This window comes from Sorex araneus, chromosome 10 (assembly GCF_027595985.1).
Source record: "Sorex araneus isolate mSorAra2 chromosome 10, mSorAra2.pri, whole genome shotgun sequence".
NCBI lineage: Eukaryota > Metazoa > Chordata > Mammalia > Eulipotyphla > Soricidae > Sorex > Sorex araneus.
The window spans coordinates 66,835,287-66,849,184 of record NC_073311.1 but is presented as its reverse complement, the minus strand read 5'-3'; the positions used below and the strand labels follow the sequence as shown (position 1 = coordinate 66,849,184).

Genomic DNA, 13,898 nt, shown 5'->3' with positions numbered 1-13,898 from the left:
GACTCAAGAGCAGAGGCCGGATCCCTTCTAACCGGCACCTTGGGAAGCACCTGTGCGTGACCCGTGGGACAAGCATGTTGTCCCCCATCAGATTCACGGACACCGGGCCCCAGGGTCCCTGGGCTGGGAGGGCTCCACACACACGCTGCTGGGAGTTCTCCTGCCCATCACAACAAGAAATCCCCCCAGAACCAAGAACAGGCGTCAGCTCTGCAGGCTGGGGACAGGAGAGGGATGCTCTGGCTAAGCCCTGACCTCGTGGGTCACATCTTACCACCGGCCCTGGACTCTGGCCTGACATATGTCAGAGTCAGGTCTGAGAGTTTGCAGGCAAGTGACCAGCCAGGTACAGCCACCTCCAGGGTACCCTGCCAGGTCAGTGTGGGCCACCAAAGGAGGCTCCGGATGCCAGGCTGTGGCAGGCTGGCGCTGGGCAAGGGACAGGCAGAGGGCACGGCGAGAAGGTGACACGGCAAGAGAGGCCTGACCGGGGCGGGTGTGGCCCCTCCCTCCAGGCACAAGTGCAGGGTTCGGGGGCTGGAGGAACTGTCGGGGGGCTCCGGGCACTGGGTGGGGGTGCAGGGAGACTGTCTGGGGTTCCAGGCACCAGGGGAGGGTGGGGCCCAGGGAGGACTGTCCGGGTTGCGGGCGGGCGCAGGGGCTCACTCTTGGCGTCGGCCCAGTCGGGGGCGTCGGGAGGCAGCTTGCGCAGGTAGTCCTTCAGGAGCAGCTCGTAGCGGGGCACGCGCTGCACGGGCTCCAGCATGTGGTGCTGCAGACTCAGGCTCCCGCACACCTTCTGGCTCTGCGGAGAGAGAGGGGCGCGCGGGAGGCTCAGCCCAGGGCAGCCAGCCCTGACCAAGGGCGGACAGGAAGCACATAAGCGAGTGCGTAGATGCGGCCGGGACACAGGCAAAGGGCTGGTGCACAGGCTCCGCGTGTTGCCAGCAGTGGCGGCTGTGGTGCCCAGTCCCCCAGAAAGCGAGAGTGCGGACGAGGGACAGCAGAGGCCCCCCAGAACCTCCTTGGACACAGGGAAGAGCTTTGCAGTGCTCGGACCTTATCAGAGGCTAGACCCTCAGCACTGGGCCTCTCCCGGCCCTCAGCTGAGCGGGGTGGTGTGTGGGAGGAGGTGAGGTTCCGGGGACCCAGTGAAGGCCAGGGACATGCAGGGCAGCACCCCAAGGCCTGTACTATGTCCCCGGCCCAGTGTGAGCACTGTTGATGGGAGTAGATCAGAAACCACTGTGGCCATGTCAAATGCATGATCTAGATTTGGGGACACTCTCGGGCATGAGGAAAGAAAAGAAAAGAGGAGCATCACTGCAGCGCCTCCTCAGAGCCACTCAGGGCCCGCCCACCCAGGCCGCCCACTGCACCTGGATGTCGTCCACCACCGCCTTGAACTGGGGGCTGCGCTCCATCGTGCTCTTGACCAGCTCTGTGGCGTGGTCGAAGCCCTTCACGTACTCCCCGTACATCTTCAGGAAGGGCGCCAGCTTCTGCAGGATGTCGCCGATTCTCGGGGTGGTCTCCCTGGAGTCAGTGCAGAAACATGCCGCTGAGATTCTTCTAGAAAGAGTGTTGCCAGACTCGAGACGCACAGGCCACTTCCCCAGCCCCCTCCATCCCGGAGCGTGGGCATGGCCATGCAGGCTGGTGCTCCGGGCAGCCACACGTGCTCCGGCCCTGTGAGCCGGCACCTGGGGCCCAGCCCGTGAGGCTCCGGATCACCTGGTTTGTGTCTGCTCACAGAGAGCAGACCTGTGCCTTTCCCGACAGCCTTTGGACCCCGCAACACTGTTGCGGGGCTGGGAGGGCCCGAGAAGCAGGGCCTGCAGGGACGTCCCAGCCCTCCCAGAACCTTACCACTCCTGCATTCGCTTCTCCAGTTCAGGAAGGAGGAATTTACTGTGGAAGGCATTGATGGACGAGATATTAGAGAAGATTTTATTCACCACCTCGACGGGAAACGAGCCTCGGTTTGCTTCATCCAACAGTCTGCAGTAAAATACCTGAGAAAGAGGAACAGTCTGCAGTGAAACACCCGAGCAAGGGGAACAGTCTGCAGGGAAACACACAAGCAAGGGAAACAGTCTGCAGGGAAACACATGAGCAAGGGGAACAGTCTGCAGGGAAACACACAAGCAAGGGAAACAGTCTGCAGGGAGACACATGAGCAAGGGGAACAGTCTGCAGGGAGACACCCGAGCAAGGGGAACAGTCTGCAGGGAAACACACAAGCAAGGGAAACAGTCTGCAGGGAGACACACGAGCAAGGGGAACAGTCTGCAGGGAAACACAAAAGCAAGGGGAACACTCTGCAGGGAAATACACAAGCAAGGGGAACAGTCTGCAGGGAGACACACGAGCAAGGGGCAACAGTCTGCAGGGAAACACACAAGCAAGGGCAACAGTCTGCAGGGAAATACACAAGCAAGGGGAACAGTCTGCAGGGAAACACATGAGCAAGGGGAACAGTCTGCAGGGAGACACCCGAGCAAGGGGAACAGTCTGCAGGGAAACACACAAGCAAGGGCAACAGTCTGCAGGGAAATACACAAGCAAGGGGAACAGTCTGCAGGGAGACACACGAGCAAGGGCAACAGTCTGCAGGGAAACACACAAGCAAGGGCAACAGTCTGCAGGGAAACACACAAGCAAGGGCAACAGTCTGCAGGGAAATACACAAGCAAGGGGAACAGTCTGCAGGGAGACACACGAGCAAGGGCAACAGTCTGCAGGGAAACACACAAGCAAGGGGAACACTCTGCAGGGAAACACACAAGCAAGGGCAACAGTCTGCAGGGAGACACACGAGCAAGGGGCAACAGTCTGCAGGGAAACACACGAGCAAGGGGAACAGTCTGCAGGGAGACACCCAAGCAAGGGGAACAGTCTGCAGGGAGACACATGAGCAAGGGGAACAGTCTGCAGGGAAACACACGAGCAAGGGGAACAGTCTGCAGGGAGACACCCAAGCAAGGGGAACAGTCTGCAGGGAGACACCCGAGCAAGGGGAACAGTCTGCAGGGAAACACATGAGCAAGGGGAACAGTCTGCAGGGAGACACATGAGCAAGGGGAACAGTCTGCAGGGAGACACACGAGCAAGGGGCAACAGTCTGCAGCTAAACACATGAGCAAGGGGAACAGTCTGCAGGGAGACACCCGAGCAAGGGGAAACAGTCTGCAGGGAGACACCCGAGCAAGGGGAACAGTCTGCAGGGAAACACATGAGCAAGGGGAACAGTCTGCAGGGAGACACATGAGCAAGGGGAACAGTCTGCAGGGAGACACATGAGCAAGGGGAACAGTCTGCAGGGAGACACCCAAGCAAGGGGAACAGTCTGCAGGGAGACACATGAGCAAGGGGAACAGTCTGCAGGGAAACACACAAGCAAGGGCAACAGTCTGCAGGGAGACACACGAGCAAGGGGCAACAGTCTGCAGCTAAACACACGAGCAAGGGGAACAGTCTGCAGGGAGACACCCGAGCAAGGGGAAACAGTCTGCAGGGAGACACCCGAGCAAGGGGAACAGTCTGCAGGGAAACACATGAGCAAGGGGAACAGTCTGCAGGGAGACACATGAGCAAGGGGAACAGTCTGCAGGGAGACACATGAGCAAGGGGAACAGTCTGCAGGGAGACACCCAAGCAAGGGGAACAGTCTGCAGGGAGACACATGAGCAAGGGGAACAGTCTGCAGGGAAACACACGAGCAAGAGGAACAGTCTGCAGGGAAACACCCAAGAGGTACAGTCTGCAGGGAAACACCCAAGAGGTACAGTCTGCAGGGAGACACCCGAGCAAGGGGAACAGTCTGTAGGGAAACACCCGAGCAAGGGGAACACTCTGCAGGGAAACACCTGACATCCACGCGCCCCAAGCGAGTAAGGGCAAGTGAGCGTCTGCATCCCGTGTCCAGAACTCTGGCCAGAATGCCCACACAGTGCCCCCAGAGGGTGGGGGTGGTCCCCCCTCCACTGGGGTTTCTTTGCGGGTCCTCAGTGGTGTCGGAGCTGGAGCCCGCTGGGCACCCTGCTTGCCTGGCTCCTGCTGCGGTGCTGCACGCTGAAGAGCCCTTCTCACCAACACTTGGACCCACACTTCTCCAGTGAGAAGCAGCTTCCAGCCAAGTATCTCACAGGCAGCAGGCAGGCCCACCGGAGCTGGACTGTGCCACCCGCCCAACTCCGGGTTTTCCCGCCTGTGACAGGGCAGGGACCACGCTGCCCACACGCCTCTCGCTTTCCCCGTGGTGGGTAGGACAAGGAGAGCTGGGTGCCTAGGGCCGGGAGATGCATTCTTTGTCCTTTGGAGGGCCTGTCTCACCAGCTCCTGCGTCAGTCGGCTGAGCGCTGACCCATGCCAGTCAGAGGTGCAGAGGCAGCTCTGGGGTGAACTTCATCACCCTCTGGTCTCCGGACAGGGTTCGGGACACAGGACGCTGCCTTCCCAACCAAGAAGGGACCCCAGACTGCCCGGTCCACATGCAGCCCAGGTACTCAGAGTCACAAACAGTGGGAAGGGGAAGCGTTACCTGGTCCAGGAGGTTGAGTCGGCTGACATAAGCTCTCTCGGTGAGCAGAAGTTCGGTGGCTATCTTGTGAAGCTTTTGCTCATCCGTCTCCTAAAAGCAGAATATTCACACGTGGGGAACTAGCGCACGGGCCTGCCTCTCAGGTGACAAACATCCCAGCCTGGGCTGGACCAAGACAGTGTGCTCTAGTTTCTCAGGCACCTGAGTGCTTCAGACCTGAAGGACAGCAGTGAGGGCCGTGCGGAGCTGTCCTCACCCCCGCTGCCTCTGCTCTGTCCATGCCTAGACCCTCAGGCTGCCCCCGAGACTGGGCCAGTGTGCCGCCAGCACAACCCACAGGACACCCTCTCGTCCCAGCACCCACCTGCCTCCACCCTCCCTCCATGTTGCAAAACCCAAACCTAAACATTTACTTGGGGAGGGGCGTGTTTGGGCCACACCTGGCTGTGCTCAGGGCTGGATCACACCTGCCTGGAGACCACGTGGGCTGCTGGAGATGGAACCTGTGTCGGCCGCATGGAGAGCAAGCAGGCTGCCCGCCGTGCTCCGGCTCCAGGCCCAAACCTAACCATGAGGGTTTCCCAGCATGTACTGACCCTCCCAGCTCGCGCCCCCACAACGCCCCAAGGCTCTGCTGGGATGGAGGGCTTCAGGGAGGAGGCAGCTCACACCACACAGATGTCTGCTGGGCGTTTGTCACCTTCTCATGTACCATGAACTGCGCTGCCTCTGCCCCACTCGCTGAGCGCGAAGTCCTGCTGGCTCTCTTTTTCCCCCTCCAAGAGGTTTTTTATTGACTCACTGTGAGAGACCCTCACAGAGCTGTTCATGGTTGCCTTTCAGTCACACAGTGTTCCAACACCATCCCTCCACCAGTGTGTTTCCCAGCACCAGTGTCCCCAGGTCCCCTCCCATCACCCCACCCCACCCCACCCCCGCTGCCTCTCTCTCTCTCTCTCTCTCCCCCCCCCCCGTTTGGGCATTGTGGTTTGCAATATGGATACTGAAAGGTTACCATGTGTATCCCTTTACCTACTTTTAACACTCAGATCTTGTCCAGCGTGACCATTTCCAACTATTATTGTCACACTGGTCTCTTCTCTATCTTACCTACCCTCCACCCCACACACACTTGTGGTAGATTCCAACCACTGACCAGTCCTTATAGCCTTTGTTTTCCCTGGCCTTGGATATTAATCGTGTGTGTGTGTGTGTGTGTGTGTGTATGTTCATATCCCACAAGTGAATGCATTCTGTATCTGTCCCCCTCCTTCTAACTCATTTCACTCAGTCAGCATAATGTTCTCCATGTGCATCCATTTATATGCAAATGTCATGACTCCATTTTTCCTAACAGCTTCCTAGTGTTTCATTGTGTAGATATGCCATAGTTTCTTTGTCCATTTGTCTGTTCTTGGGCACTCAGGTTGTTTGCAGATTCTGGCTATGGTGAATAGTGCTGCAATGAACAGAGAAGTGCAGATGGTGTTTCTGCTGTGTGGTTTTGGGCCCCCAGGGTATATTCCCAGAAGTGGTATTGCTGGGTCATATGGGAGCTCAATTTCTAGTTTTTTGAGGAAAAAAAATTGTTTTCCAAAAAAGGCGGTAACAGTTGACATTCCCACCAATAATGAAGGAGAGTCCCTTTCTCCCCACATCCACGCCAACACCGGTTGCTTTTGTTCTTTTGGATGTGGGTCAGTTCTCTGTGGTGTGAGATGGTATCTCATTGTTGTTTTGATCTGCATCTCTCTGATGATTAATCATGAAGAGCATTTTTTTCATGTGCCTTTGGCCATTAGGATTTCTTCTTTGAAGAAGTTTCTGTTCATTTAATCGCCCCATTTTTTGATGGGATTGGATGACTTTTTTTCTTGTAAAGTTTACACCAGTGCCTTGTATACCTTTGATATTAACCCCTTATCATAAGGGCATTAGGTGAATATCCTTTCCCATTCCGTGGGCTGACTTTGTATCATGGTCACTGTTCCTTTGACGGGCAGAAGCTTCTTAGTTTAAGATAGCCCCATTTGTTTATCTTTGCTTCCATTGCTTGGTCAGTGGTGTTTCATCTTTGAAGATGTCTTTACCTTCGATACCGTGGAGGGTTTTGCCTACATTTTCTTCCATGTACCTTATGGATTCGGGTCTGAGGCTGAGGTCTCTGAGTCATTTTGATCTGATTTTTGTGCATGGTGTTAAGGGCCTGTTGGTTCTAACCCAGAATCCCAAATGACTGAACATTTGATTCTGTGGGACCCATCTGAGTGATGTGTGGTCTCAGCAACACTGAAAGGAGGAACATGCAGGCATCGAGCCCCAAGGTTCCCCAAGGTTTGCGGCTGACCTGGCCCCCTCCCGCCATTTTCAGCCTCAGGACTGGTTTGACCCAGCCCAGTCACGGGCCTCTCCTCCAAGCATCCTCTAGACACATTCCATGTCAGCTCTGGGCCCATCTGGGTTCACAGAGACAGACACCGGCCTTTCTGTGTGGGTCCCAGATGGCTGACAAACACGCCATGCTCTGGCTACCAGCACCCCGACCCTGACACCGACGAGTAGACAGAATATTTCCGAGGAGCTTTGTCTGGGGGGACCCATTTCTGCTTCCATCTGTTCCACTGCAGAAAGTCCGCCCCAGACTCATATCCGGTGGCTTCCCCGGTCTCCAGCACACAGGTGGGGCCCAGCAGTCCTGACTGGCCATGGGCAAGTATCATGACGCACATCCCCTCAGATCCTTGCTCTGGTGAGCACCTTCCAATAGCCCAGAGCATCCGCAATAGAGTTATACCCATCTCTCAGTACGGCGCCTGTGACAGCATCATGCCCACACACTCCTCAGTCACCACAGCACTGTCAGTTGTGTCCACACACCCCTCAGTCACCACAGCGCTATCACAGTCGTGTCCACACACCCCTCAGTCACCACAGCACTGTGATAGTCATGTCCATACACCCCTCAGTCACCACAGCACCGTGATAGTTATGTCCACACACCCCTCAGTCACCACAGCGCTGTGACAGTTGTGTCCACACACCCCTCAGTCACCACAGTGCTGTGACAGTCATGTCCACACACCCCTCAGTACAGCACCCGTGATAGAGTCATGCCCACACACCCCTCAGTCACCACAGGGCTGTAAGAGTCATGCCCACATACCCCTCAGCATAGCACCCGTGATAGAGTCATGCCCACACACCCCTCAGTCACCACAGAGCTGTAAGAGTCATACCCACACACCCCTCAGTCACCAGAGCACTGTAATGGAGTCGTGCCCACACAGCCCTGAGTCACCAGAGCACCATGATAGAGTCGTGCCCACACAGCCCTGAGTCACCAGAGCACCATGATAGAGTCGTGCCTACACAGTCCTGAGTCAGCATAGCACTATGAGAGAGTCATGCCCACAACCCCTCAGTCACCACAGCACGGTGACAGAGTCGTGTCCACATACCTCTCAATTAGTATAGCACCCACGACAGAGTCATGCCTACACAACCCCAGTCACCACAGAGCTAGAACAGAGTTGTGTCCACATGCCCCTGTCATCACAGCACCTGTGACAGTTGTGCCCACACGGCCATTAGTCATGGTAGCACTTGACAGAGTCATGTCCACATACCCCTCAGTCATCATAACACTATGACGGAGTCTTTCCCACACACCCCTCAGTCACCACAGCACTATGACAGCGTCGTGTCTACATGCCCCTCAGCCACCACAGAGCTGTGACAGAGTCACATCCACACACCCCTCAGTCACCACAGAGCTAGAACAGTTGTGTCCACATGCCCCTGTCAGCACAGCACCTGTGACAGCCGTGCCCACATGGCTGTATAGTCATCACTGTGACAGAGCCGCGGCCATATACCCCTTAGTCATCAGAGCACTGTGACAGACTTGTGTCCACACACCCCTCAGTCACCACAGAGTCTGCAAGAGTCGTGCCACATGGCCCTTAGTCATCATGGCACTATGAGAGTCTATCCACACACCCCTCGGCCACCACAGCACTATGACAGTTGTGTCCACACACCCCTCAGTCACCACAGTGCCTATGACAGAGACACGTCCACACACCCCTCAGTTAGTACAGCACTCACGACAGAGTTGTCCCTACACACCCCTCAGTCACCACAGTGCCTATGACAGAGACATGTCCACACACCCCTCAGTCACCACAGTGCCTATGACAGAGACATGTCCACACACCCCTCAGTCACCACAGTGCCTATGACAGAGACACGTCCACACACCCCTCAGTCACCACAGTGCCTATGACAGAGACACGTCCACACACCCCTCAGTTAGTACAGCACTCACGACAGAGTTGTCCCTACACACCCCTCAGTCACCACAGTGCCTATGACAGAGACATGTCCACACACCCCTCAGTTAGTACAGCACTCACGACAGAGTTGTCCCTACACACCCCTCAGTCACCACAGTGCCTATGACAGAGACATGTCCACACACCCCTCAGTTAGTACAGCACTCATGACACAGTTGTCCCTACACACCCCTCAGTCACCACAGATCTATAACAGAGTCGTGTCCACATACACCGCAGTCACCACAGAGCTGTAACAGGGTCATGTATACACACCGTTCGTTTAATACAGCACCTGTGACAGTCGTGCCTACACACCCCTCAGTCACCACAGAGCTGTGACAGTCAATACCGTGCCTGAGATGGAGTCATGCTCACACACCCCTCAGTCACCATCGTACCCACGACAGAGTTGTGCCCCCATGCCCCTCAGACAACACAGTACCTGTGACAGTTGTTCTCACATGCCCCAGTCATCACAACGTCCATGACAGTCATGCTCACATACCCCTCAGTCACCACAGCATTTGTGACACAGACCCCACGACAGACTCATGCCCACACACCCATCACCACAGCCCACCAGGTCTGAGGACAAGTTTGAGAAGAAACAAGCTTCTGCCTGCTGAGTGTCAGGCCTTTGCTACTTGGAACGCACAGTGGGCGCTTGGTCAGGGCACAAACTCAGGAGTTCCTTCCAATGGCCCCACTGCCCCACAAATGGCCCTCTGGAACAGGGCTCTTGCCAGGCCACATCACCACAGGTGAACAAAAGTGAGCTCTGCGTCACCAGACCAGCCACTCATGCTTCAAAGCTCCGCAGGCTCCAGTGGGCGCTGTTGGAGGGTGATCCAACACCAGCATGTCGGCCCTCCTGCACTCCTGTAAATTCACCAGTCCTACAACTCTGTAGGACAGGTGCCACCATCACACTCTCACACATTCACACACAGCCATACTCTCACACATTCACACAGACACATTTACATTCTCACACTACGCACATTCACATTTACACAGTCATATACACACACTCCCCTTCATATACCACATTCACACTTACACACTCACACTCATCCACAACCCGAAGCTCACAGAGCCCAGGTCTTCTGAGTGTCAAGTCCCCAGAGCAGTACAGCAGTAGCGGCCGGTAGGATGTTCACAGGGAACCAATTCTTACTCTTCCCCACCACATACTCAGCGTTTCCAGCCCAGTGCAGACGTCAGGCCACTCTGTCCTGGGAATGTCAGTGGGATGAACGAGCAGGAACCCAGGAAGTGTAAGATGCAGCAGCAGCTCCCTTCTGGCCCCTTTCTCTCTCGCCAGGGTGCTGGGGGTGGGTCCCAGGCCTCACACAAATGAGGCGCCAGTTGTCAGCCGCACGCCCACAGCTTGGACAGTCCCTAACGAACTGTCACCACAGTCATCTGACAGGTGCTGCGTGCGCCACATGTGATCATGACCAGGACTGGCCACCTCGACACCAGCCCCATGTGGGGGACACAGCTGGGGGTCATTCTTCTCCCCTGCTCCCTGCCCACTGGCTGTCCACCACCCAGAGGGGTGGAGCCGGGATGGGTCGTGGACGTGACGGGAGAGATGGAACCCAGGTGAGGCAGGGAGCCAAAGCGCCTTGTCCCGGGTGCCACCTGACATGGGCTGACAAAGGCGCTGCAGGCTCTGGGAGAAGCCGAGCGAACTCCCGAGATAGGCCCTCGGCCACCGGCCTACACGCTGTCCTCTCTGCCAGGACGCATGGCTCCTCGCCGGGGCAAGGCTCCCTGAGACACAGGCTAGAAGCTCTTACCATGGTGCTCCGAGACGTCGCGTGGGCCACAGTCAGCGGGTCTCGCGGGATGAGCGAGTCTGATGCTTGGCCGCTCTCGCCCGCGGAGCAGAAGCTGTCTGCCTGGGCCGTCTCCCGCCGGGGCTGGCTCTGCCCTCTCAGGGGCCACCGTGGCAGCTGGAATGTCCTCTTCCAGGCGCCAGGAAGGCCACGTGCTCCCGGAGCAATTTAAACCACCATCACAAAGCTGTCAGGACGAGTCACCTCAGGCGGCATCGTCCCCTCCCTGCTGGCCTCCTGCTGCACCCACGAAGCGGGCCCTGCACTGGGTGGCGACGCTGCTCAGGCCTCTCTGAGCACCTCAGACAGGGTCGAGGGTCGCTGGCTTTTTAAAGTCTCCCTGGTGACGCTCAGGGGACCAGATATGGTGCAGGGGATGGACCGGGAGGTCGGCCGCGTGCAGGACACCCCAGCCCCTAAGTCAGTGTTTCCCCAGCAACAGGCGATGGCTCCCGTGTCTGGGAGGACACTGCTCCCGCACATGATGGCGGTCCTTGAAGATCAGAATTCATTCCTGCATGTCCTGGGCCTCAGCCACCTGCAGAACCACCCCCCACCGCCGTGCGCACAGAGCCCCCTGCAGGCCGTTGCCGTTGCAGACAGGAGCCCCCAGAGAACCCCCTCCCCCACTGCACATACGACCCCCCTGCAGGCTGCCCCCCAGCCCACACCCTGACCTCACCTTAGCACACAGCTGCCTCCCGCCCGCCTGCCCCCTGCCCCAGAGTGCCCCGGGGCCTCCCCCCGGCCACCTCTCAGTTCCCCTCTCGGAGCTGCACAGTCCCCAGCTGCACGCCCCGCCACCCAGCCTGAGGCCCTGCTGCAGGCCACAGCCGCCTGCCCCTCCACAGCTCTTCCTCCCGGGACTGCCGCAGGTTCCTCTTTGGTGGGTGCTCAGCTCACAGGCGCAAATTCATCAAGATCTCAGCGGCTGGCTGTGTTTTCCGGAAGCGAACAGCAGAAGATCCAAGGCCTCGAGGGGAAGGTTCGGGCAGACGGGTCAGCACCACAGTCCCCCCCCCCCCCCGGATCTCGACGGAGTGCAGTGGGCCCTGGGTGGGCCCCGTGCCCTGCGTGGTGAGTGGCACCTGCCACGGCCACAAGCCCCCACGCCCAGAAGCAAGAAGTGGCTGGGAATCACGGAAGAGGAAACACGAAGTTCCAAAACAATGACCCCGTGGACGCCTCCGCTTCAGGATGTAATCCCTGTATTTCTGGTGAAACTAAATCTGTTTTATTGAGGAAATCGCTATTCCCGAGGTTCTGATCGTTATCGGAGCTGGTACCACCGATGGTAGAGACGGGCCATGGGTAACCCGAGTTCTGGAAAGCTGCATGTCTGTGTGGACGTGCAGAGGAAGGTCAGAGGGAACGGCCAGACCAGGAGCAGCCAGGTTCACAACAAAAGCCTGGGCACGGGCACTGCCGGTGAGCGCCTGCCACAGCCGCCAGTGCCACGAAAGTTGCTCCACAAAGCTGCACACCAAGACAGGCCACGGCTCTCACGGGGCCTCGGCTCTGCTGGACCTCGTCACTGCTGGGGCCTCGGCTCTGCTGGGGCCGCAGGTGCTGGACATCAGTCCAGTCTCGGCCAGGCAAAGCCCCCGTGGTAACCCAAGTCATCAGACAGATGCTGTGGCAGTGCAGGGTCCCGTGAGGGCCCCCAGCCCTTCCTGTGCACAACCCCCATCGCCATCCCCCTGCTCTGCACACCCCTCCCTGTCTATCCCCTCTCTCTTCTGCACACCCTCCTCCTCCCCTCTCCTCCGCATGCCTCTTCCTGTACCCTCTCTCCTGTCCAGACCTGGGAGAACCCTGCTGGCCTGTCCCCACCTTCTGAAGCAGCAGATTTCCATTTCACCAACTGACCATCACCACACCGGACACTGCTGCCAACTGACCATCACCACACCAGCCACTGCTGCCAAATGACCATCACCACACCAGCCACTGCTGCCAAATGACCATCACCATGCCAGCCACTGCGACCAACTGACATCACCACGCCGGCCACTGAGACCAAGCACCATCACCCCCAGTCTTGCCATGGCCCGAGGTCACGCTAGTTCACGGCTCATGCAGAGCGACTCCCACTTGGCTGCCCCTGACTTGAGATGCTGTAACCGTGGATCTCTCCTTTGTCTCTTCCGCTTGTTCACTTCTGTGTACAGTTTCCCAGGCAGTGCTCAGGGGACCATCGGGGCCACGCCTGGTGCCATGTGCTGGGTCCCTGCAGCCCCGGCCAGTGCTCCAGCCCGTCTTCTCCAGTTTGGGACTTCCTCCTGTTTCTAAGGTGTAGAGCTCACGGGGCTGGAGCGATAGCACAGCGGGTAGGGCGTTTGCCCTGCATGTGGCCGACCCGGGTTCGAATCCCAGCATCCCATATGGTCCCCTGAGCACCGCCAGGAATAATTCCTGAGTGAAGAGCCAGGAGTAACCCCTGTGCATCGCCGGGTGTGACCCAAAAACCAAAAATAAATAAATAAATAAATAAGGTGTAGAGCTCACGTCTCCATGTTAGCACCGCCAGGACCGCCAGCTCAGCTCTGTGGAGGGGGGGCCTGCCTTCCTCTGGGCCCCCGTCCTCTTTCTGTGCCCCCGGCGGGGCAGAGGAAGGATGTGGCAGGCCTGGCCAGGCCCTCTCCAATGTGCCACTCAGTGTGAGCCAGAGACACACAAGGACCGGCGAGCCCAGGCCGGACCTATGCCACGGCCATCCCACAGCCTGGCAGACACAGTACTGGCCCCCCCAGCAGCCCTCCACTTCCCGGGGGTGGGGGGAGACTCTTACTGGCTGACCAGTGTCTGAGGAAGGCCACATCCCAGAAGTCACGGGCGCAGCCAGTCCCGGCTCCCACTTCTGACTTTCTCTTTTGCTGGCCAGCCCCTGCAGAGCCCCCAGCACCCACCTCGTGGTGCTGGCGGACGGGCACTGGGCAGTGTCCTGTTGCTGTTTCACAGCGGTTGCCAAGCATGATTCACTCTCACCACCCACTTCCTCCTCGGCACTTTCCCTGCCTGTGAGCGGCTCAGCCTTTAAGGCAGATTCACTGACTACAGGGACGCGGGCCTGAGCCAGGCAGAGGGAAGTTGGTCAGACACAGCGAGAACTGCAGGGTCGGGCGATTTCACTTCCAGCTCCAAATGCATGCATCCATCCATCCACCACTCACC

At 57.9% G+C, this 13,898-nt stretch overlaps 1 protein-coding gene across 2 annotated transcripts in view; it reads right to left on the bottom strand.

Annotated features, from left to right (window-relative positions):
* Nucleotides 1-13,898, bottom strand: part of FGD4 (FYVE, RhoGEF and PH domain containing 4) — an 86,477-nt gene that overhangs the window by 9,903 nt on the left and 62,676 nt on the right. For both annotated transcript variants that reach the window (XM_055118151.1, XM_055118152.1), the window contains exons 5-8: nucleotides 4,544-4,633; nucleotides 1,870-2,015; nucleotides 1,380-1,536; nucleotides 667-805 (exon numbers count right to left, since the gene is read on the bottom strand). In XM_055118151.1, the coding sequence (XP_054974126.1) occupies nucleotides 667-805; nucleotides 1,380-1,536; nucleotides 1,870-2,015; nucleotides 4,544-4,633 (532 nt within the window). The remainder of the gene's footprint in view (nucleotides 1-666; nucleotides 806-1,379; nucleotides 1,537-1,869; nucleotides 2,016-4,543; nucleotides 4,634-13,898) is intronic.